Genomic DNA, 25,629 nt, shown 5'->3' with positions numbered 1-25,629 from the left:
AGACTAAGAATGTGTCGGGTTTAGGTCCCACCTTCAGGTCTGGCCATGTAGAGACAGTAGATCACTCATCAATTTTCATCTACAAAGCTTTTGAATTTTTCTTCTTTTATAGAGGACTTAATATAATTATGTTTTCAGGACACTCCTTTCAGGCAATTTTAGGATCAAGCACTTTTAAGTAAAAATGGACGCTAGACCTACACAAGCCAACAACAAAGAGAAGTGTACTGACCCTCATGTGGTAAACTCGCTCCTGATGTGGTAATGGATTGGGAAATACGGTTGCTTCATCCTTTCGGGGTAAAGATGTCAGTTCTGAACAGCAATGAGTGCGATTTAGGTGTTAATAGGAATCTGACCCTGAAGCCACAGGAAGAACACAAGCCTTGCTTGTAGTAAGGGTGTGTGCGGGGTCCGTGTGTACAGGGCCGTGTACTCTGTGCACCCTTTCTCACTATCCTGCAGACTCCATACAACCAAGAGCTGGATGCCGGTTCTGGCTTTGACAGTGAATCAAGCATCCCGAAGTCCTCCCTCCTCAGCCAGGCTGTCAGGACATGTGCTGGGCCCCTAAGGGAATTTCACCCTAGTAAAATGGGGACAGCAGCAGCAACCTGCCTCAAGCAGACGATGAATTTAGTTAAGTATCAAATCATCCTCAACACCCATGAAATCGATCTGAGGACTGACGGAACAGACCACACAACTAGAGGGAGAGAAGAGGCCACATCGTGGAAGGCAAAAGGTGCGGAGACATGATTTGGGAGAGAAACAATCATGGGTGCTGCAGAGGGGAAGAAGCCCTGATCATGGAGAGGGACAGAGAGAGAGAGAAAGAGAGTGAGAGAGACAGAGAAAGAGAGAGAGAGAGAGAGCGTGGCACACAGGGGATCACACAAGAAAAGCACTCCTCCAAAACCACTGACTGGGAAAATGAGAGGGGCTGATTGCTGGGAGTCTGTACAAGCAGGAGAGCTCAAAGACTGGAGTTTTAGTAGAAGTCCGGGTCGTGGCTGGTGTGGAGCCCAGGGGGCACAGCGGCGCTTCTGATGGGGAGTGGAGGCCCGGGAGCAGACAGTGCAGTCTGAGGGTCATGCTGGGAGAGACAGGTCCCCTTCTTGGAGTGCATTTGGGAGAGGCAGCAATGCCTCTCCGGGGCCAAAGAGCCCTTGGGCTCCACTGGGCCGCCCAGTTCATTAGCACAGGTGCAAAGACACCTGCTGAGGGCAGCTAACCTGGAGGCCAGCTTCTTGCCGAGCTTTACCCTAAACTCTAAGTGCCTGTGAGTTTATGTGACTGACCTTCTGGGACAAACCAGTACCAGCCCCAGAGCAGACACCCTCACCCAGAGGGTCAGCGTGGGTCCCTAAAATTCTGGAACTCAGCTGGTGCACTTGAGATAAAACACACGCCTGCTGGGCAGGCAAGGGGCCCGGACACAGACAGGGTGAAGGCAAGGATCTGAGGGATGCCTGGGACACATGAAGGGAGATTGTTCACTCTTCTGTGGAGGCTTCCTGGACAGTGGCAGGTGCAAACTCCCGTCTCTAGCGACAAGGGAGAGGGCAGGTGCCCTTTTTCTCCTGCACCCATCAGCACTGGCAGACCAGGGAGCAGCAGCCCACAGTGCAGGCGTGAGCCACTTACACCAAGCCCTGCCCCGCTGCACTCTGCAGCTGCTTCTGACCTAGGGCTATGGGCCCCTCCCCCAGAAGACCAGCACAAACACCCCCACCTGCACGCACCGAGTCTACTGACCACAGAGCGCTGCAAAGATTCAGCTCTAGTGGAAACTGGGTCTAGCTTCTTTAAGTAAGCAGACCAAAGTACACATACTTAAAACTCACCACACTCTGGCCAAGGGCAAAACATTGCCCATGGCAGGCAAAGAGAAACTCTGCAGAGGACTGACCTGAGGGAAGGAGCAGCCAAAACACAACAGCAGAGTGCACACAGCATACACCAGACACAACTCCTGAAGCACCAAGCTCTGGACAGTATATGACCTCTTCTTATAGCCATTACTTTTAAGAGGAGAAAACATAACAGGGTTTCCTAACACACAGAAGACAGAGACTTAGACAAAGTGCCAAGATGGAGGAATTCATCCTAAAAGAAAGAACAAGAAAAGGTCACCGCCAGGGACCTAATTGAAACATATATAAGTAATATGCCTGATTCAGAATTTAAAACAATAATCATAAGGATACTAGCTGGGCTTGAGACAAGCAAAGAAAACACCAGGGAGCCCCTTACTACAGATAAAAGATGCAAAAACTAGTCAGACTGAAATAAAAAATGCAATAACTGAGATGCAAAACCAACTGGATGCAATGACCACAAAGAGGGCAGAATCAGAGGAACAAATAAGTGATATAGAAGATAAAATTATGGAAAATAATGAAGCTGAAAAGAGAAAGAAAAATCTTAAATCACGAAAGTAGACTTACAGAACTGAGTGACTCCATAATAATAACACTCATTATCATAGGATTCCCAGAAGAAGAAGAGAGGGTAAAAGATGCAGAAGGTTTATTTGAGCAAATAAGGGCTGAAAACTTCCTAATCTGGGGGAGGAAACAGATATCCAAATCCAGGAGGCACAGAGAACTCCCATCAAAATCAACAAAAGCAGGCCAACACTTGCAAAACACAGAGATAAGGAAAGAATCCTAAAAGCAGCAAGGGAAAAGAAATTCCTAATCTACAAGGGAAGAAAAATGCAGTTAGCAGCAGATCTCTCCAAAGAAACTTGGCAGGCAGAAGGGAGTGGCATGATATATTCAAAGTGCTAAAGGGGAAAAGTATGTAGCCAAGAACGCTCTATCCACCAAAGCTGCCATTCAGAATAGAAGAGATAGAATTTCCTGGACAAACAAAAACTAAAGGAGTTCATGACCACTAACCCAGTCCTGATGAAATATAATTGAGGACTCTCTGAGCAGGAAAGAAAAACCAAAAATAACAGAGAAAATCCTCGGAAATGACTTTACAGGCAATATGCTGGCACTAAATTTGTATCTGTCAATAATCACTCTGAATGTAAATGGACTATATGCTCCAATCAAAAGACATAGGGTATCAGAATGTATAAAAAACAAGACTCATCTGTATGATGCCAACAAGAGACTCATTTTAGACCTAAAGTCACCTACAGATTGAAAGTGTGGAATGGAGAAACATTTATGTTAATGGACGTCAAAAGAAAGCCAGAGTAGTTGTGCTTATATCAAACTATATTTTAAATCAAAGGCTGTAACAAGAGAGAAGGGCACTATATCATAATAAAAGGGTTTGTCCAACAAGATCTTACAATTGTAAATATTTATGTGTCCAACGTGAAGGCCCCATATATATAAATCAATTAATAACAAACATAAAGAAGCTCATTGTTAATACTATAGTAATAGTAGGAGACTTTAATACCTAACTTACAACAATGGACAGATCATCTAAGCAAAAAAACAACAAGGAAACAATGACTTTCAATGACACATGGGACCAGATGGACTTAATAGGTATATTCAGAACATTTCATCCTAAACCAGCAGAAGACACATTCTTTCCAAATGTACCTGGCACATTCTACAGAATAGATCACATACTGGGTCACAAATCAGCCCTCAACAAATAAAACAAGATGGAGAACATACCATGCATATTTTCCAACTACAACACTATGAAACATGAAGTCAAACACAAGAAAAAATTTGGAAAGACAACAAATACATGGAGGTTAAAGAACATCCTACTTAAGAATGAATGGGTTAACGAGGAAATTAAAGAAAAAAAAATACATGGAAGGGGGGGAGGGGCCAAGATGGCAGAACACCATGGAAGTTTTTTTTTGCATCTCTCATTCCTGCAATACAGCCAGATCAACACTAAACCGTCCTGCACACCTAGAATACTGATTTGAGGAATAACACAACACTCTGCAGAACCTGAACTAGCAGGTACATGGCACGGAGAGGTGAACTGGGGGAGAAAGCTGAAGAGGGCAGGGAGCTGTTTTTGCTTGCAGAGAGAGGACAGAGCCAGGGGCAGAGTACGGAAAGCATCCCTCATGCCTGAAAGCAGCTCGAGAAATAAGAAGAGTATGCAAGGGACTGAACAAAAGAGGGAGGTACCGCCTGGCAACATGACAGCTTGATCATGGACAGTGTAAAAGCAGGGTGTGGACAGAATCCAGGGACAAAGGAGGGGTGTGCAATTGCTGGTCGGGGAGAACACAGAGTTCTGATACTAGAGACTGGGTAGCTGGGTGACACCATTTTCACCCTTCCTGCACATGTGCATACACAACTACAGGTGCCACAACAATCCACCCCAGTAAGCTAAGCAGCACCATCTAGTGAGAAACAGAGCCGTAACACTAAGCCCTGCCCAACTGGGACAACCTCGCTCTTCAGGAACACCACAAGTCTCTTCTGCCTGCTTAGTTTACGGACTATAAAGTGCTTCCTACTTCCACTTTTAGGGGAAACTGATGTAATTTCAATCATACCTCAGTCTGTTTACTGGTCCATCTATTCAATTTTTTTTCCTTTTTTTCTTATAATTGGATACAGAAACAGAAAAAATTTATTTTTATTTTCCATTTCTATTAAAAATATTTTTCTCTAGTTTTTTACTGTATTTTTTACTGTTTTATAAGTTTTTAAAATTCTATTTTTTACTTCCATCATTTCATTTTGTTCTATCTCATTGTATTTATTTTTTTCAAAGTTTCAAACATTTTCCTTTTTTTTCTTATCTTTCCCTTTTTACTCTAATCTATCAAGCTCCTTTCAACAATCACACCAGAACACACCTAAGATCTAGCATCCTTTATTTTTTTGTGTTTTTAATTTTTTAATTTTAATTTTTTTACCTTATTAATTCCTTTTCTTCCTTCAAAATGATGAAATGAAGGAATTCACCTCAAAAGAAAGAACAGGAAGAAATGACAGCCAAGGACTTAACACAGATACAAGCAAGATGTCTGAACCAGAATTTAGAATCATGGTATTAAGAAGACAAGCTGGGGTTGAAAACAGTTTAGAATCCCTTTCTATGGATGTAAAAGCTAGTCGGGATGAAATAAAAAATGTTATAACTGAGCTGCAATCTTGAATAATGCCACAGCAGCAAGGATGGATGAGTCAGAGCAGCGAATCAGCAATATAGATGACAAACTTAGGGAAAACAATGAAGTAAAAAAACAAGGGAGACTAAGGCAAAAGAGCACGATTTAAGAAAGAGAGAAATTAGTGACTCATTAAAAAGCAACAGCATCAGAATCAGAGGGGACCCCAAAGATGAAGAGAGAGAAGAAATGGTAGATAGGTTTGTGAGCAAATCACAGCAGAAAACTTTCCTAACTTGGGGAAAGACACAGACATCAAAATCCAGGAAGCACAGAGGACTCCCATTAGATTCAACAAAAACCAACCATCAACAGGGCATATCATAGTCAAATTCACAAAATCCTCAAGCAAGGAAAGAATCATGAAAGCAACAAGGGAAAAAATTCCTTACCCTACAAGGGAAAACAGATCAGGTTTGCAACGGACCTATCCACAGAAACTTGGTAAGCCAGAAAGGAGTGGCAGGATGTATTCAATGTGCTGAACTGGAAAAATATGCAGCCAAGAATTCTTTTTTTTTTTTAATTTTTTTTTTCAACGTTTTTTTATTTATTTTTGGGACAGAGAGAGACAGAGCATGAACGGGGGAGGGGCAGAGAGAGAGGGAGACACAGAATCGGAAACAGGCTCCAGGCTCCGAGCCATCAGCCCAGAGCCGGACGCGGGGCTCGAACTCACGGACCGCAAGATCGTGACCTGGCTGAAGTCGGACGCTTAACCGACTGCGCCACCCAGGCGCCCCAGCCAAGAATTCTTTATCCAGCAAGGCTGTCATTCAAAATAGAAGGAGAGATAAAAAGTTTCACAGACAAACAAAAATTAAAGGAGTTCTTGATCACTAAACTAGCCCTGCAAGAAATTTTAAGGGGGATTCTCTGAGAGGAGAAAAGATGGGGGGGGGGGGGAGAAAAAAAGGACCAAAAGCAACAAAGACTAGAAAGGAACAGAGAATGCCACCAGAAACTCCAACTCTATAGGCAAAACAATGGCAATAAATTCATATCTTTCAGTACTCACTCTAAATGTCAAAGGACTAAATGTCCCAATCAAAATACATAGGGTAACAGAATGGATAAGAAAACAAGATCCATCTATATGCTGTTTACAAGAGACCCACTTTAGACCTAAATACACCTTCAGATTGAAAGAAAGGGGATGGAGAACCATCTATCATGCTAACAGTCACTAAAAGAAAGCCGGAGTAGCCATACTTGATATCAGACAATCTAGACTTTAAAATAAAGAGATGAAGAAGGGCATTATATCATAATTAAGGGGTCTATCCACCAAGAAGATCTAACAATTGTAAACATTTATGCTCCAAATGTGAGAGCATCCAAATGTATAAATCAATTAATCACAAACATAAAGAAACTCATTGATAATACCATAACAGTAGGGGACTTCAACACCCCACTAACAGCAATGGACAGATCATCTAAACACAAAATCAACAAGGAAACAATGGCTCTGAATGACACACTGGACCAGATGAACTTAACAGATATATTCAGAACATTTCATCTTAAAGTAGGGGGAATAAGCTTAGGAATTCCCTGAGCCTGCACTGATGGGTTAACAAGGCATAAAGAATTACAAAGCCATAGCATGCTCACACCCAAGCTTGCATAAACAAGATTAGACCCACAGGATAGAGCAGAGGGGGGGCAAAGGCCCCCAGAATAGGGTAGGGGGGGCCAAAGCCCCAAGGATGGGGGGACAAGGCCCCCAGAATAGAGAGGGGGGAAAACACCCCCATACAAATGTATATGAATTGTAAATTTATATGTTTATTTATAAATAACTTTATAAATGCTTATAAATGTATAAGCAAGATTAGGTATTCAGGGCAAAAGCGCCCCCTAATTTAGTGCTATAGCAGAAAGCTGCTTTCATGGGAAGGAAGGACCAAATCAGGTAAATAGGGCTATTAACCACTGCAGGTGAAGCTGCCCAGATGGGAGCTGATTAGTAAAAGAAAAGGTGCCTTGTTAACCCTGAGGTTACTTGCTCTGTCTCATCCCCTAAGCTAGCTAAGACAAACAGACATGGCACCTCCTGTCTGTCATTAACAACCATCTGCCCATCTGCCCAGCACCAGGATTTTTTTTCTATTGACCCAAACCCCAAACACTGTATATCCTCAAAACCCCTTTTCCCTCATACCGTTGAGTTAATGTTCAAAGATTCATTGTCTGTTTGTGCAGGCCCATCACGTTTGTAAGCACTCTGATCTTAATAAATATGGATCAAGGACCCTTATTCGGGGCTCTTGTCTTTTCCCAGGCATTAGCCATCTCTCGGTTTCAATCTCGCATCCACTCTCTTGCTGGACAAGAAAGAAAGAATGTTAGACTAAGAGTCTATGACACTAAAGCAGCAGAATACACATTCTTCTCCAGTGTACATGGGATGTTCTCCAGAATAGATCACATACTAGGACACAAATCAGCCCTCAACAAGTACAAAAAGATACAGATCATACCGTGCATATTTCAGACCACAGTGCTGTGCAACTCGAAATCAAAAACAAGAAAAAATGTGGAAAGATAACAAATACTTGGAGACTAAAGAACATCCTACTAAGGAATGAATGGGCTGACCAAAAAGTTAGAGAGGAAATTAAAAAGTACATAGAAGCCAATGAAAATGGTAACACCACAGCCCAAAACCTCTGGGACACAGCAAAGGCTGTCATAAGAGGAAAGTATATAGCAATCCAGGCCTTCCTAAAGAAGGAAGAAAGGTCACAGATACACAACCTAACCTTACACCTTAAAGAGCTGGAAAAAGAAGAGCAAATAAAACCCCAAAATGGAAGACAGGAAATAATAAAGATTAGAGCAGAAATCATTGCTATTGAAAGTAATAAAACAGTGGAACAGATCAATGAAACCAGAAGCTAGTTCTTTGAAAAAACTCACAAAACCGATAAACTCCTAGCCAGTTTGATCAAGAAGAAAAAGGAAAGGACTCAAATAAATAAAATCAAGAATGAAAGAGGACAGATCACAACAAACACAGCAGAAATATAAATAATAGTAAGAGAATATTATGAGCACTTATATGCCAAAAAAATGGGCAATCTGGAAGAAATGGACAAATTCCTAGAAATATATATACCAAAACTGAAACAGGAAGAAATAGAAAATTTGAACAGACCCATTACAAGTAAAGAAATCGAATTAGTAATAAAAAATCTCCCAAATAACAAGAGTCCAGGGCTGGATGGCTTTCCAGGGGAATTCTACCAAACATTTAAAGAAGAGGTAACACCTATTCTCTTGAAGCTGTTCCAAAAAATAGAAATGGAAGGAAAACTTCCATAGTCTTTCTATGAAGCCAGCATTACCTTGATTCCAAAACCAGACAAAGACCCCACTAAAAAGGAGAACTATAGACCAATTTCCCTGATAAACATGGACGCAAAACTCCTCAACAAAATACTAGCCAACCAGATCCAACAATACATTAAAAAAATTATTCACCATGACCAAGTGGGATTTATACCTGGGATGCAGGGCTGGTTCGATATCCATAAAACAATCAATGTGATACATCACCTCAATAAAAGAAAGGACAAGAACCACATGATTCTCTCAACAGATGCAGAGAAAGCATTTGACAAAATACAGCATCCTTTCTTCAAAAAAACCCTCAAGAAAGTAGGGATAGAAGGATCACCTCAAGATCGTAAATGCCATATATGAAAGACCCAACGCTAACATCATCCTCAATGGGGAAAAACAGAGCTTCCTCCCTAAGGTCAGGAACAAGACAGGGATGTCCACTCTCACCACTGTTATTCAACATAGTATTGGCAGTCTTAGCTTCAGCAAACAGACAACACAAAGACATCAAAGGCATCCAAATCGGCCAGGAGGAGGCCAAACTTTCACTCTTTGCAGCTGACATGACAGTCTGTATGGAAAACCCAAGATTCCACCAAAAACTTGCTAGAACTGATCCATGAATGCAGCAAAGTTGAAGGATATAAAAATCAATGCACAGAAATCGATTGCATTCCTATACACCAATAATGAAGCAACAGAAAGAGAAATCAAGGAATCGATCCCATTTACAACTGCACCAAAAACCATAATAAAATACCTAGGAATAAATTTAACCAAACAGGTGAAAAATCTGTACACTGAAAACTATAGAAGCTTATGAAAGAAATTGAAGAAGACACAAAAAAATGGAAAAAGATTCCATGCTCCTGGATAGGAAGAACAAATATTGTTAAAATGTCAATACTACCCAAAGCAATCTACATATTCAATCCAATCCCTATCAAAATAACACCAGCATTCTATACAGAGCTAGAACAAGCAATCCTAAAATTCATATGGAACCACAAAAGGCCCTGAATAGCCAAAGTAATTTTGAAGAAGAAAACCAAAGCTGGAGGCATCACAATCCCAGACTTCAGGCTGTATTACAAAGCTGTAATCATCAAGACAGTACTGGCACAAAACCAGACACTGAGATCAATGGAACAGAACAGAGAACCCAGAAATGGACCCACAGACGTATGGCCAACCAGTCATATGTCTGTGACAAAGCAGGACAGAATATCCAATGGAATAAAGAATATCCAATGGAATAAAGAATATCCAATGGAATAAATATCCTCTTTGACAAAGCAGGACAGAATATCCAATGGAATAAAGACAGTCTCTTCAGCAAGTGGTGCTGGGAAAACTGGACAGCTACATGCAGAAGAATGAACCTGGACCACTTTCTTACACCAGACACAAAAACTCAAAATGGATGAAAGACCTAAACGTAAGACAGGAAGCCATCAAAATACTAGAGGAGAAAGCAGGCAAAAACCTCTCTGACTTCGGCTGCAGCAATTTCTTACTCAACACGTCTCTGGGAAACAAAAGCAAAAATGAACTATCGGGACCTCATCAAAATAAAAACCTTCTGCACAGTGAAGGAAACAATCAGCAAAACTAAAAGGCAACTGACGGAATGGGAGAAGATATTTGCATATGACATATCTGGTAAAGGGTTAGTATCAAAATTTATAAAGAACTTATCAACTCAACACCCCAAAAATAAATAATCCAGTTAAGGAATGGGCAGAAGATGTGAAAAGACATTCGTTAAAGACATACAGATGGCCAACAGACACATGAAAAGATGTTCAACATCATTCATCATCAGGGAAATGCAAATCAAAAGTACAATGAGTTATCACCTAACACCCATAAGAATGGCTAAGATTAACAACACAAGAAACCACACATGTTGGTGAGGATGTGGACAAAGGGGAACCCTCTCAGACTGTTCGTGGGAATGCAAACTGGTGCAGCCACCATGGAAAACAGCATGTAGTTTCCTCAAAGAGTAAAACATAGAACTACCCTATGACCCAGCAATTGCACTACTAGGCATTTACTCAAGGATACAATAATACAGATTCAATTGAACTCCAATCTTTGTAGCAGCATTATCAACAACAGCAAACTATGGAGAGAGCCCAAATGTCCACCAACTGATGAATGAAGAAAAGGTGGTATATATACACAATGGAATACTACTCAACCATGAAAAAGAATGAAATCTCGCCATTTCCAACGTGGATGGAACTAGTGTTTTATGCTAAGCCATTTAAGTCAGTCAGAGATAAACAAGTATCATGTGTTTCATTCATATGTGAAATTTAAGAAACAGAACAGATGAAGATAAGGGAAGGAAGAGGAAAAAAGAAAGGGAAACAAGCCATAAGAGACTCTTAACGATACAGAACTAAGGGTTGATGGAGGGGGAGGAAGGAATGGGCTAGGTGGGGGATGGGTATTAAAAAGGACACTTGTGATAAGCACTGTGTGTTGTATGTAAGTGTTGAATCACTGAATTCTACTCCTGAAACCAATATTGTGCTCTATGTTAACTAAGTACAATTTAAATAAAAACTTGAAAAAAAAATGAATCAAAAGTACCTCGCAAAGTGACATTTCACTATACATAAATTTTATCCCAACAAATAAGTGCTAGAGAAAGGCTTTTAATAATAATTTTTCTGAAGTTCGCACAAGATTTTATATGATGAAGCTCTCCCACAAGTCTACCTTAGTAAAACCCTCAGATAAAAGTAAGCAATGATTTGGCAACATATGACAAACTCCTTAAAAACATACAGGACTCTGACCGGAGATTTTACTTGTACTCGGATGTTAGCCCAAACACTGAATAATGGGGCCCAATTTTTTTTTTCTTTCCTTTTATTTCTTCTTTCTCTTTATTTTTTGTGTATTTATTTATTTATTTATTTTTCAATATATGAAATTTATTGTCAAATTGGTTTCCATACAACACCCAGTGCTCATCCCAAAAGGTAACGGGGCCCAATTAATAAAATACAATGTATCAGCACAGCACCAAACATGATGTTACAGAATATTTACTGACGTGGATATTCATGATATATGGAATCCAAATGCAGACCCACACACGTGTGAGAAATTGACAGAGTTGTGACCTGCAGACTGGGAAAAGATATGCCCAACCGGCCAATAAACAGTACTGGGACAACTGGCTGATTATGCATATAGGGAAAATTAGACTGGCTCTCACAACAGTATAAAAACTTAGATGGGAAAAATAAAACATTTAAATTTTCATTAAATATAGGGGCACCTGGGTGGCTCAGTCAGTTAAGCACCCGACTTCAGCTCAGGTCATGATCTCACATTTCGTGAGTTTGAGCCTGCATAGGGCTCTGTGCTGACGGCTCGGAGTCTGGAGCCTGCTTTGGATTCTGTGTCTCCCTCTCTCTGCCGCTTCCCCACTCATGCTCTGTCTCTGTCTCTCAAAGATGAATAAACATTAAAAAAAAAAATTTTAAACAATTCCAGAAAATCCTGGAAGATTTGCTCCATGTGCATGTAATCCACACATCAAAAAAAAAAAAAATCTAGAAGATAGCTTCTAAACATCCTATACATTTTGATCTAATAAGAAAAAAAATGTTTTAAGTTCACGTAGGTACAGAAAAAAGACCATAAACATAAATGCCATACAGTTAAGGGTGTTTATTTCCAGACAGACTTATGAGGGATATTTTTTCTTTCTAATTATAGATACATGATGAGTTTTTAAAAATTTTTATGGCAAATGTGCATTATTCTCTTTTAAAGGTTTTTTTTTCCTTAAGTTTATTTATTTTGAGAGAGGGAGAGAGAGTGGGACAGGGACAGGGGGAGGGGGGAGGGAGGGAGGGAGAGAGAGAGAGAGAGAGAGAGAGAGAGAGAGAGAGAGAGAGAGAATATGAATCCCAAGCAGGCTCCACACTGTCAGTACAGAGCCCAATGCAGGGCTTGAACCAACAAACCATGAGTTCGTGACCTGAGCCGAAGTCGGATGCTCAACCGAGACACCCAGGCACCCCTGCTTTATTCTTACCATAAGAAGAAAAGTATATTATTAACTTGTATATATATTGTATATATTAACTTGTATATATAACAGGTATATTATTAACTTGTCTCTTGAAACCCTGTATCTCTTCTGGATCAAGCTGTGACTGCCTTGCCAAGGGGGTAAACTAAAAATAAACACACAGACCCCGCCCCAGAGACATGACGAAGGCAAACAGGCACAGGAAAAGAGGCCCCACCTCACGTCGTCATCGGAGCAAATGCAAATTAAAACAACAATGAGAGAGCACCACACACCTGTGTGGCCAAAGTCGAAACACTGATGGCACCCAGTGCTGGTGAGGGTGTAGAAAAGCTCTCCTTCACTGCAGGTGGGAAAGCCAAAGGTCCAGCCACTTTGCAAGACAGCTTGCTGGTTTCTTTCAAAACCTGAACATATTCTTACCGTATGATCCAGCACTCACACTCCTTGGGATCTGCCCAAAGGAGCTGAAGGCTTAAGCCCACACGAAAATCTGTACATGGATATTTACGGCAGCTTTATTTGCATTGGGTCAATGGAGAAATAAACTGTGGTCCATCCAGACAATGGAATATGACTCAGTGCTAAAAAGAAATGAGCTATCAAGCCATGAAAGGGCAAAGAAGAGCCATAAAGGCACTTTACGAAGTAAAAGAAGCCAATCTGAGAAGGCTACTGACTGCACAATTCTGAGTATATGACATTCTGGAAGAGGCAAAACTATGAAGACAGTAAAAAGATCAGTGTTTACCAGAGAGGGGGCAGGGGAGACAGATGAATTAGTGGAGCACAGAGGATTTTGGGGGAGAGAACACGATAGATACCTGCGCGATATCGATGTATGAGATTATGATAGCCATCTGCCATTGCACATTTGTCCAAACCCACAGAATGTACAACAGCAAGAAGGAACCCTAAGGCTGTAGGCTTGAACTATAGGCTTCAACTGATTAGGATATATTAGTGTTGACTCATCCTGGGTAAAATACATACAATGCTTGCGAATGATGTTCATGATGGGGGCAGTTATGCATAGGTCGGGGCAGAAGGCATGTGGGGAATCTCTGCACCTTCCTGTCAATTTTACTGTAAAACCTAAAACTGCTCTAAAAAAATAATAAAGTTTAAAAAAAAAACAGACACACATGAACATTGGATGCCCCATGTGGCTGCTCACCCAGCTTTCACAGAGCCTACAGATTCCTCGGGATCCACTCTTAATAATAAAATAAGCTTTCAGGGGCGCCTGGGTGGCGCAGTCGGTTAGGCGTCCGACTTCAGCCAGGTCACGATCTCGCGGTCCGTGAGTTCCAGCCCCACGTCAGGCTCTGGGCTGATGGCTCAGAGCCTGGAGCCTGTTTCCGATTCTGTGTCTCCCTCTCTCTCTGCCCCTCCCCCGTTCATGCTCTGTCTCTCTCTGTCCCAAAAATAAATAAACGTTGAAAAAAAAAATAAAAATAAAAAATAAAATAAAATAAGCTTTCAGAACTAGCTAAGTCTGTCTGTCTGTCATTCTTTGTCTCTTTTAGTATGGTGAAGAATATATAAAATAAAAAGTACCATTTTAACTATTTTTAACTATGTAATTCAGTGGTATTAAGTACATTTACACTATTGTGTAATCCCTATGGCCATCCATTTCCAGAACTTTGTCATCATCCCAAACTGAAACTCTGTATCCATCAAGCACTAACTCCACATTTCCCCTCTCCCATCCCCCCCGCCCAGGGCGACCACTATTCTGCTTTCTATCTCTATGAATCCGTCTACTCTACCTCATGTAAGTGGGATCGTCTGTCCCTTGTGAATGGCTTCATTCCCTTCACCTAATGTCTTTAAGGTTCATCCATGTTATACTATATGTCAGAATTTCGTTTTCTGAGGCTGAATAATATTCCATTATATGCGTGTACCATATTTTGCTGACCCCTTCATCTGTGGATGGACATTTTGGCTGTCCCACCTTTTGGCTATTATGAGGAATGCTGCTATCCACATTGGTGCATGTTCCAGACTGAATATTTGTGTCTCCCGCCTCAAATTCGTATGATGAAACCTAACCGTGATGTGATTGGTACTCTGAAGTGGGGCCTTCAAGAGGCGATTGGATCATTAGGGCAGAGAATGGAAACGAGACCTCAGAGAGCTCCCTCACCCCTTTCTCAATCCTTCTGCCATGTGAGGACACAGCGAGAAAGTGGCTGTCTATGAACGAGGAAACGGACCCTCACCAGACACCCAAGCTGCCGGCACCCTAATCTTGGACTGCCTAGCCTCCAGCACTATGAGGAACAAATTTCTGTCATTTCTAAGCCACCCAGACTCTAGTACTCTTGCTGTAATCGTCCAAACAGACTAAGATGGTATGCAAGTACGAATCCTGCTGCCAATTCTTCTGGGTGTACATACCTACAAGTGAGACTGCAGATACGGTCATTCTAGGTTTACTCTTTTGGGGAACTGCCAAACTGTCTTCCAAGCAGCTGCATAACTTTACACTCCTACCAGCAATGCACAAGGGCTCCCATTTCGTCATATCCTCACCAACACGTGCTATTTTCCAGTTTTTAAATGATAGCTATACTAACGCAGTAGAGTGCTTCTTAAACTGATATTACAAATAAACCAAAACAGAAGTTTTCACAACATACAAACAATTTAAAATGCTCCAGAGATGAATCCAGTCAGATGCTTGGGAGCTTCTTAACCTAGTCAGACTCTGGCGTGACTGGGTGGCTCAGTCGGTTGGGCATCTGATTTCAGCTCAGGTCATGATCTTGCAGTCCCTGAGTTCAAGCCCCAGGTCAAGCTCTGCGCGTACAGCTCGGAGCCTGGAGCCTGCTTCAGATTCTGTATCTCCCTCTCTCTGCCCCTCCACCACTAACACTCTGTCTCTGTCTCTCTCAAAAGTAAATAAACATTAAAAAAATATTTTTTAAAACATCCTAGTCAGACTTCAGAAGATTTATAAATATATGGATGCATTGATAGACCCATGGATGGGTTTCACAGAAGTACGAGTATATGCTCTTTCTTTGAAATCATTGGATTCTTAAAGTGGTATATGAGATCTTAAAAATGTAGTAAACCAAAATGTTTATGATACAGGCAAATAGTGGAGGAAAATTATAGTTTTAAAAGCTTTATAGACATTCAAGGAAGATCTAATATGAATGATCCAAGATTCTGGTCTAAGAATTTATAAGAAGAGCAAAGTAAACCAAAGTAAACAGAAGTAAAGAAATAGTAGAGATAAGAGCAGAAATTAACAAATTAAAAAACAGACAAAATAAGCAAAGCTCTAGTTATGTTAATGATTAGTTTGAAAATATAAACAAAATTAACAAAAACCTTAATCACACGGATCAAGAAGAAAAGAGAACACAAATCACCAATGGTGGAAATGAAGATGGGGTTATCACCACAGACCCTACAGACATGAAAGGATAATATGAAAATACTTATGAAATCCTTTGAACCAACAAATCTTTTTTTTTTTTTTTTTTTTTTTAACGTTTATTTATTTTTGAGACAGAGAGAGACAGAGCATGAACAGGGGAGGGTCAGAGAGAGAGGGAGACACAGAATCTGAACAGGCTCCAGGCTCTGGGTGGTCAGCACAGAGCCTGACGCGGGGCTCGAACCCACAGACCGTGAGATCATGACCTGAGCCGAAGTCGGACGCCCAACCGACCGAGCCACCCAGGCGCCCCTGAACCAACAAATCTGACAATTTAGATGGAACAGGCAGAATTCTTGAAAAATGCAACTTACCACAAACCACAAGAAAAAAAACAAAAACAGAAAACCTAAACAGCCTTACTACTATTTTAAAAACTGCATTTGTTACCCAAAACTTTTCCAAAAAGAAGGGCATCTGGGTAGCTCTGTCCATTAAGCATCTGACTCTTGGTTTTGGCTCAGGTCACGATCTCTCAGTCCATGAGATTGAGCCCCACGTGGAGCTCTGTGCTGACAACACAGAGCCTACTTGGGATTCTCTCTCCCCCTCTCTCTCTGCCACTACCCTGCTCACACTCTCTCACTCTCAAAAAATAAATAAACATGTAAAAAAATAATAAATAGCATCCATTTAAAACAAAACCAGAAAAACTTTCCCAAAAAGAAAATTCCAGGCCCAGGTGATTTTACCGGTGAATTCTATAAAATATTCAAGAAGAAATACCACCAGTTGTTCACAAATGTTTCAGAAAGAGAAGAAGGAATGGATCACTAGCCAGCTTGTTTTAATAGGCCAGTGTGATCCTCAGACCCTAAGTTAAGAAAGACATTGCAAGAAGAGAAAGGCATAGACCAATACCTTTCATGAAGACAAAAAACCCTTAGCAAAATAGTAGTAAGTTTAATCTAAGGCTAAATGAAAAGGATATAATGACCATATAGCATTTAACCCATGAACACAAGGTTGATTTAACATTCAAAAATATCACACAATACATAAAAATAACTCAAAATAGATCCTAGATCTGAATATAAAACCTAGGACTACAAAAGTTCTAGGAAAAAACCATACGAAATCTTTGAAGTCTTGGGATAGGCAATGGTTACTTAAAACAGAACACAAAACGCATGAAAAAAAAGAAAAAAAAATTGATGAATCACACCTAATAGAAATTCAAAACTTTTCCTCTTTGAAAGATTAATAAAAAGTCATATACTGGCAGGAAATATCCACAACACATATATAAAATAATAAAGTTGTTTCAGGGCACCTGGATGGCTCAGTCAGTTAAGCAACCAACTCTTGATTTCGGCTCAGGTCATGATCTCATGGTTCATGGGATTGAGCCCTGCATCGGGCTCTGCGCTGACAGTGCAAAGCCTGCTTGGGATTCCCTGTCTCCGCCCCTCCTCTGTTCCCTCACTCTCTCAAAATAAATAAACATAATGCAATAAAATAAAACAAAACGAAATAATGAATGTACTACTTCAGAATGTATAGACTCTTACAACTAAATAGGAACAAAATTACAATTTTATTTATTTATTTATTTATTTATTTATTTATTTATTTATTTATTTATGAGAGAGCACGTGTGCGTGAGTGTGAACAGAGGAGGGGGCAGAGGGAGACTCTCAAGCAGGCTCTACACTAAGCGCAGAGCCCCATGCGGGGCTTGATCCCATGACCCCTGGGATCATGACCTGAGCCAAAATCAAGAGTTGGACCCTCAACCATCTGAGCCACTCACACACCCCAATACAATTTTCAAAATAAGAAAAGGAGGGGCACCTGACTGGCTCAGTCAATAGAGCATTGAAACTCTTGGTCTTGGGGTCATGAGTTTAGGTCCCACATTGGGGTTAGTTTACTTAAAAAAAATAAAAGGGTATTTAAAAAATAAAATAGGAAAAGGATACTTCCCAAAAGAAGTTATACGAATGGGGGCGCCTCGGTTGAGCATCCGACTTTGGCTCAAGTCATGATCTCATGGTTCGTGAGCTCAAGCCCTGCGTCAGGCTCTGTGCTGACAGCTCAGAACCTGGAGGCTGCTTCAGATTCTGTCTCCTTCTCTCTCTGCCCCTCCCCTGCTCACACTCTGTATCACTCTCTCTCTCAAAAACAAATAAATGTAATAAAAAAAAACCTTAAAAAGTTATATGAATGGTCAATAAGCACCTGAAAATATGCTTAATACCATCAGCCATCAGGAAAATGCAAATTAAAACCATAATGAGACACTACCACCCATCAAATTAGATGAAATTAAAAAGAGTAAGTATACCAAGTACTGGTGAGGATGTGGAGACTGGAACTCACACACGGAAGGTGGGATTGTAAAATACTACAGCCACCTCAGGAAAGAATTTGGCCATTTCTTAAAATACTAAACTTAAACTCACCACAGAACCTGACCTTTCCACTCTTGGATGCCTTACCCCCCTGAAATAAAAATATCTGTCCACACAAAGACTTGTAACAAATATTAATGGCAGCTTTATTTGTAATAGCTCAAAGCTGTAAACAGCCTGGGGTGCCTGGGTGGCGTAGTCAGTTAAGCATCCAACTTGGGCTCAGGTCATGATTTCACGATTCATGGGTTCAAGCCTCACGTCAGGCTCTGTGCTGACAGCTTGAAGCCTGGAGCCTGCTTTGGATTCTGTGTCTCCGTGTGTGTGTGTGTGTGTGTGTGTGCGCGCGCGCACGCGCGCGTGTGTGTGTGTCTCTCTCCGTGTGCCCCTCCCCAGCTCATGCTTGGTCTCTCCCTCTCCTTCAAAAATAAACATAAAAAAAAATTTAAAAAATGTTTTTAAGGCTGTAAACAGTACAGATGTTCATACTATCCATACTAGATGGAAGGATAAATACATCGTGGTACATCCGTATGTTGGAATAGTACTCAGGAATAAAAAGGAACAAATCACAGGGGCACCTGGGTGGCTCAGTTGGTTAAGTGTCTGACTCTTGATTTCGACTCAGGTCATGATCTCACAGTTTGTGACTTCAAGCCCCACTTTGGGCTCTGTGCTTACGGCGCCGGAGCCTGCTTTCCCTCTCTCTGCCCCTCCCCTGCACATGCGTGCACGCTCTCTCTCAAAATAAGTACACTTAAAAAAATAAAAAATATGAGTCATGAAAAGAAACAGAGAAAACAGATAAATCATACGCTGCCTCACTTTGACTCTGAAGACACAAACTTTCTCTTACAGAACTCGACACAGCAAAAAGATGTGAGGGGCGCCTGGATGGCTCAGTAGGTTAAGCATCCGACTTCAGCTCAGGTCATGATCTCGCAGTTCATGGGTTCAAGTCCCACGTCGGGCTCTGTGCTGACAACTCAGAGCCTGGAGCCTGCTTCGGATTCTGTGTCTCCCTCTCTCTCTCTGCCCCTCCCCCACTCACACTCTATCTCCCTCCCAAAAATAAATGAACATTACAAAAAATTTTTTTTAAATATGACAGCAACATACCATTCCTGACAACCAAAACCGAACACCTCCAACAAGCCAGCACTTATAATACACATCCATCAGTGAGGACTTCAGTCTCAAGTCGCTGCCACCCAAAACCCCCAAGGAAACCAAATCCACCTCGCCTCACGACTGAAATGAGAAGCAGCACAGTATATTTTATAGGCATCGATCCAAGGAACTACTCAACACATAAGTATGAGAAAGCACAGTAAAGGTGGGGGAACCACTTGCCTGAAAGTATAGTTTCCGGGAACAAGGTTAGACAGACTAAGACGGGGGACTTGGCGGGGGTCTCCTCTCTGAAGGGGCCATTAATTCCTTTCCAGCGATAACTCACTATTCTCATGTCGTCTGTACTTTCTAGAAAGATTTAAAAGTGAAACCTAGAATGAAATGCAAGAACCGTACAATTTTGTAATTTACAGTCCTCATACTTCAATTTGTTTTTCTATGAAATCGCATAATTACACAGAAATCAATGGCCGTGTATTATGTGCTACCAGGGGGATTTCTTCTTCTCCCTGGACTATCATCACTGCTGTTCTCCCGAATTTCCACCAGATTTGAGAGGGCTGTTTGCGCTCGGTTGTGAATCTTAAAAAACACACTGACAGGTGCTATTGCTTTAAAAAAAAAAAACAAAAAAAACAAAAAACAGGAGTCAAACAGATGCAGCACACTGAAATGCTTTTTCTACTCACCCCACCCTAGAACATGATACCCTTCTGATAATCTGACAGAGGTATCTGAACTGACAGATTCATAAAGAACTAAGAGACACTTATACGTACTTTATGAGACACCTTTTACAACCCTAATCATTGAGGTGTAAATCCAAAGAAAGGTAGTACCTTATAAGAAAACTGCCCATTTCTGCTTCGAAAGAGAACAAAACAGCCCACACAGAATCACAGACATTTAGACCCGGAAGGGAGTCAGCTGCATTTAATTCAGTTAAAGAAAGAACTAGTTGGTGCGACACATGAATAATCCCAGTTTCCTGTACCTGAGTCGTCCTGAATTAGAGAAATCAAAATGCAGTACATGTCCTCATGTAAATAGTTTCATCTGAAATATGCTTTTTTTTCAGGTTGTGAAGAGGGAAATGTGGATAGTGATATCTGAACAGACACAAATGATCACGTCAGTGGGAATTCTGTATATTTGCAAAATGGAACAGCATTAGCGGCTGACAAGTACTCTCCTTCCAACAACCAAGGATCTATTCTTCACAGGATCTGGTATTAGCTTTGTGATTAACTGCACACACATGCAAATACCGGTCACGCTGAGACTGATCATACTTTGTCATACGCTGTCCTATATCTTGATCTATCTACACGAACATACTGTCAAACGTAGGGGATGTTTACCATCCACTGTCATTTGCACGAATGCCTCTGGTCACACAGGGGCCCCTTCCACGTGTAAGAAAAGGAATGAACTCTGACTGAATTAACACAACACAACCCACCCTGGACGAAGGCAACCCCTCTTGTGTGCATTAAAGTGATTTTCCTGTTGCTCATCTCATTCGCTACGTCAAAAGGAGATGTGCTAACAGTGGCTTTAATTCCAAATCCAATGGCTGGGCCCCGAAGAAGTTTCCACAGGCAAGTGGGACACACATGAGACAAAGGCCGTGACGAGGCACCTGAAGGGCTGGGAGCTACATGCCCCATGAGGAAGACGCTCACGCATCCACACTGGTGTGCGAGGTCTCCCGGCCTCCACAAGGAGCACCGATAAACCTCGCGGCCCATGGGGCAGAGAGACCGTGACTTGTCCCAGATACCCATGGCTGCCGTCGATGAAGGCTGACGTCAAAGGCAGGGTGAGCACTTGCACCTGGGGAGAAACCACTGCCGTGGGGGGCAGGTTGACTCTTCTGGCTGTATGACAGAGAAAGGGACACTGGCTGAGCCTGCTATGTGTGTGTATATCATAACCCCAGTATAGCGTCTGCTTTTTAAAAGTTGGTTATAGGGGCACCAGGGTGGCTCCGTCGGTTAAGCGTCCGACTTCAGCTCAGGTCATGATCTCAGGGTTCGTGAGTTCGAGCCCCGCGTCGGGCTGTGTGCTGACAGCTCAGAGCCTGGAGCCTGCTTCTGATTCTGTGTCTCCCTCTCTCTCTCTCTCTCTGCTCCTCCCCCACTCACACTCTGTCTCTCTCTCAAAAGTCAATAAACATTAAAAAAAAATTTTTTTTTAAGTTGGTTATAAATGTCCTGTCAAGGAGGTGTCTGGCCCACAGGCCTCAGCTGTGGAGAGTACTTCCTCAAGTTTTGCAACCTTCCGGTCAATTTAGCAGCTTGTCTGCAGGTTTACATTTTTGCAGGCTGAGTCCCGGCTCAGGGGACATGGTGATAACCAGGTAATAACCTGGGAAATAACAACCCAGGGCTTCATCGCGCAACGTGGACAGTAGGTGCCGAAAGGGAGCAACGGAGTACGGTTCCAGCTCCTCCGACAGAGGGGAGTTTTGAGCCCCTGGGGGAACGGCTGGGAGGCAGAGCCGGCACACAGGTGGCCCACCCGGACGAGGGGCCACCTGTCTCTAATTCACACAGATGCACTGACCCGGGGGCTGGTGGCAGCCCGAAAGCCCACTGCGTGCCTCCCCTGACCCCTCGGGGGCTCAGCCGACTCTATCTGAAAAAGCCTTCCGCGGCAGGTAAGGCAGAGTCATGAGGAAGGGGGTGGAGGGGTGACTGGAGCAAATGCTGGACAGAGAAACCTAAGGGCAGCCTTAAATAGCAGAGTTGAGCCAGTACTGAGAATCACACAGAATAGAGAAAGGAAACCAAAAAACACACCACATCGTTGTCGCTTATTTTCTCTATAGTAGAGCCAAATGTAAAAATAAAAAATCCATTACCATTTTATTCGGGCACCAAAAACAGAGATACACCTGTACGACACGAGGCCATTCTCCTACAGGGGCCTACCTGGCCGAACAGTGACACTGACGTATCCTTCTCCAAAGGCATTTTCACCGGAAACTGCTACTTTGAACGCGTCAAGTCCTGCTGACAACTGCAACAGAAATAAAAGCTACACAGGTAAACGCTCAAAAGACATAATGGGACCGTTGCCTCAAAAGTCCTAAGATACTGGAGCACATGGGTGGCTCAGTCGGTTAAATGTCCGGCTCTTGACTTCGGCTCAAGTCATGATCTCATGGTTTGTGAGTTCAAGCCCCACGGTGGGCCCCGTGCTGACAGCTCAGAGCCTGCATGAGATTCTCTCTCCTTCTTTCTCTGCCCCTCCCCCCACTCGTGTCTTCTCTCTCTCTCTCCGTCAAAATAAATATACTTAAAAAAAAAATCCTAAACTATCCACGAAGCCATTCCTCCTGAAGTCAGTACAGCACAGGGGCTCAGGACACAGCCTCATCGGAGCCCTGCAGACATGGCCACAGGTGTGAAGCCTGTGCCCCGTCGCACTGAAGAGGCCATCTGCCCCCCAGAAAGGCCTGCAGCTGAGCTACAGGTGTTCCCGGGCTGTACCGAGGCGTAAGTGAGGGGGGCTGGCCGAGGGGGGCAGTTCTTAAACTCGTGTGCAAGGGAATCGCGCCTTTTTACTCGCTCTGGTGAGTCGGCCATCAGCAGTCTGGGGGCCACACTCAGAGGAACCATGCCCAGTGACTCGAGGCCAACGTGAGCTTGCACAGCACCCACGGCTGTGCGGTCTCGCGAACAAGGACGAGATAATCACAGGTGGGAAACCAGATCCTCTAGCAGCTGAGGCAGTTCATTCATCCTTCCGGGCCAGGAAGGGGGAGCGTTTCCTCTCGTGAGGTGCTGACATCTTGGAACAGTACGTGATGGCCAAAGCATCCGTGTGCGGGAATCAAACCGCTGGCAGTTCTAGAAACGTGGCTGCTCGCAGGGCAGAGATGACCAGAATGCCTCTACCTCTACCAAGAGAGGGAGACTTAGAACACAGGCTTTTTAACCTCAACAGAGATTCTGACATTTCACCATCTGCCATCTACATGGTTGTGACCTGACTCATTTATATCCTCCTTCTGATCTCAATCGTAAAACAGACTTCAGGGTTCAGCAGCTCAAGTGTGAACTGAATTCTGTGGCGTGCTGTCATATCCGGCCAGTCTCCAGGTACTTATTTGAGAGACATTAAGCATTTGCATGTGTCTTTCGTTTATTTCATCTCGGTAGTCTACCGGGTGGCTTAGCAAGCTCCATTCATAGCTGTACGTGGCCTCTGAGAGCAAAAAAGGAATACGAGTGAGCAGTCATAAATTCTGAAAAGTTACTATATACAATCTGGGCAGAGCAAAGGACAGGACGGCCCTAATTCCAGCAGAAGAGATGCCGGACATATCCTGAAACCAGCTTTCAACTAAGAAATAGCAAGTTTCTCTATCTTTCTAATGGAAAATTTCTGTTTTAGTAGGGAAACACACAGCTTACAGAAAATTCATGAAATGTGGAAAGTAGAAAAAAAGAAAAAGGAAAAAAAAAATCTCCCTGATCCCACAGTTAGCATTTGATGACTTTCCTTTCTTTTCAGGGTGACTATAGAAACAAAGAAAGATAGATAGATAGATACATAGATAGATAGATAGATGGATAGATAGATTTCAACACAGTATATAACCCACTGTACTTTTTCTCCTTTTAATAAAAGGCAAGGAGATTTCCATTTGTTTCATCCGTCACGGGGACTTACTGAAGGACGTAGAAACAGATTAAACTCTTCTGTATAAAGATGAAGTTGTCTCCCATAGTGAAATGCTACTTCAAGTACGAAGTATCTCAGTAACAGGATTAAAGGAAATGCCAAATATTATCATCTCTGTTTAAATTTTGACCCATATGTGATGGGGGCAGGGGACAGATGAAGGGACTAACCTGAATGAGAAACCTCCAACACCCTACGAACGAATATACCTTAAGAAAGAATGTCTTTGACAGGTCAGAGGGATGGCTCCCATGTTTGCTGGACAGTAGGGCATAGGACAAGCAGAAGAAAGGGCATTTTGAGAAACATTTTTGGAAGAGCTGGTGTGAGGCATCCTGAGTATCTGAGAGCTCCATTGCCCACACCGCAGTAGCTGAAAACAGCTTCGTGCCCCCTCCCGCCCCCTCTCCGCAGGGGGTTACCACAGGTTGGACTCTGGGATGTGGAAACCTCTCCTGCTCTAACACGTCTCTTGCTTTGCCTCTTCAGTAATGCATGGCTTTCCGTCTGGACCAATTAAGGGGTGTGTCCTATATGAGTTTCCCATACTCTTCCTCCATTTTAAACCACTTCAGTATGGTGTTTATTTTTTTAACATTTATTCATTTTTGAGATAGAGAGAGAGAGAGACAGAGCATGAGCGGCAGAGGGGCAGAGAGAGTGGGAGACACAGAATCAGAAGCAGGCTCTAGGCTCTGAGCTGTCAGCACAGGGCCCGACGCGGGGATTGAACTCATGGACCACAAGATCATGAACCGGGCTGAAGTCAGACGCTTGACCGACTGAGCTACCCAGGCGCCCCTCAACTACTTCAGTTAAGGTTCAATGCTTATGACCACCAAAGCCTCGCCACGACTCCCAAACCTTCAGTCGTGACCTCACACAGTGTTGTGAAAATGAATCCCTGCTGTAAAGTACCTGTAAAGACCGGTTAAGAGCAACCCAGCTAAGGGGCCCCTGGGGTCACACAGGAAAGTCAAACTCTCACCTGCGGGAGGCGCTGGCACAACAAAAGCCTTCAGTTCAACTTCATTTTCTGGTAAAGTTATTAGATTATCTCCAGTGGACACCAGTTGTTTCACTAAAAGTTGGTTAGAAATAGTACATTCCTTTATATATGATAGTGATGTTATACTGCTTCCCTGCAACAGATTATTTCTTGGTAGCCACAAGATAAAATAACATATATTTTTCTAATAGTTCCTCCTGTGATTTATCGAAGACACTTTTTTCCTCTGGCTAGGAACTGAGCCATGACTCACATTCTGTTGCAGAACAGACTTCGTAAATTTTAAGCCATCTGTGAGTTGACAAGCTGAAGAAAATAATGATTTGGATTGAGTGAGCACGGTGTTGGATAACAAGGTTGTACAGAACAGGTCGGGTACTGTGGGTGGAATCTATTTTCCTTCCTACCATCAAGCTCCTCTTACCTCCCTGGTAT

At 42.5% G+C, this 25,629-nt stretch overlaps 1 protein-coding gene across 1 annotated transcript in view; it reads right to left on the bottom strand.

Moving 5' to 3' along the window:
- The window catches only part of KIAA0319 (KIAA0319 ortholog), a 54,805-nt gene that overhangs the window by 26,135 nt on the left and 3,041 nt on the right, over positions 1-25,629 (bottom strand). Inside the window, 6 exon segments of the mRNA XM_058732845.1 lie at positions 19,710-19,746; positions 19,749-19,834; positions 21,274-21,370; positions 22,427-22,532; positions 23,617-23,705; positions 25,174-25,266. Coding sequence (XP_058588828.1) covers positions 19,710-19,746; positions 19,749-19,834; positions 21,274-21,370; positions 22,427-22,532; positions 23,617-23,705; positions 25,174-25,266 — 508 coding nt within the window.

Source organism: Neofelis nebulosa, chromosome 6, assembly GCF_028018385.1.
Source record: "Neofelis nebulosa isolate mNeoNeb1 chromosome 6, mNeoNeb1.pri, whole genome shotgun sequence".
NCBI lineage: Eukaryota > Metazoa > Chordata > Mammalia > Carnivora > Felidae > Neofelis > Neofelis nebulosa.
Note: the sequence above shows the minus strand (reverse complement) of the source record. Positions and strands in the feature narration are given on the sequence as shown.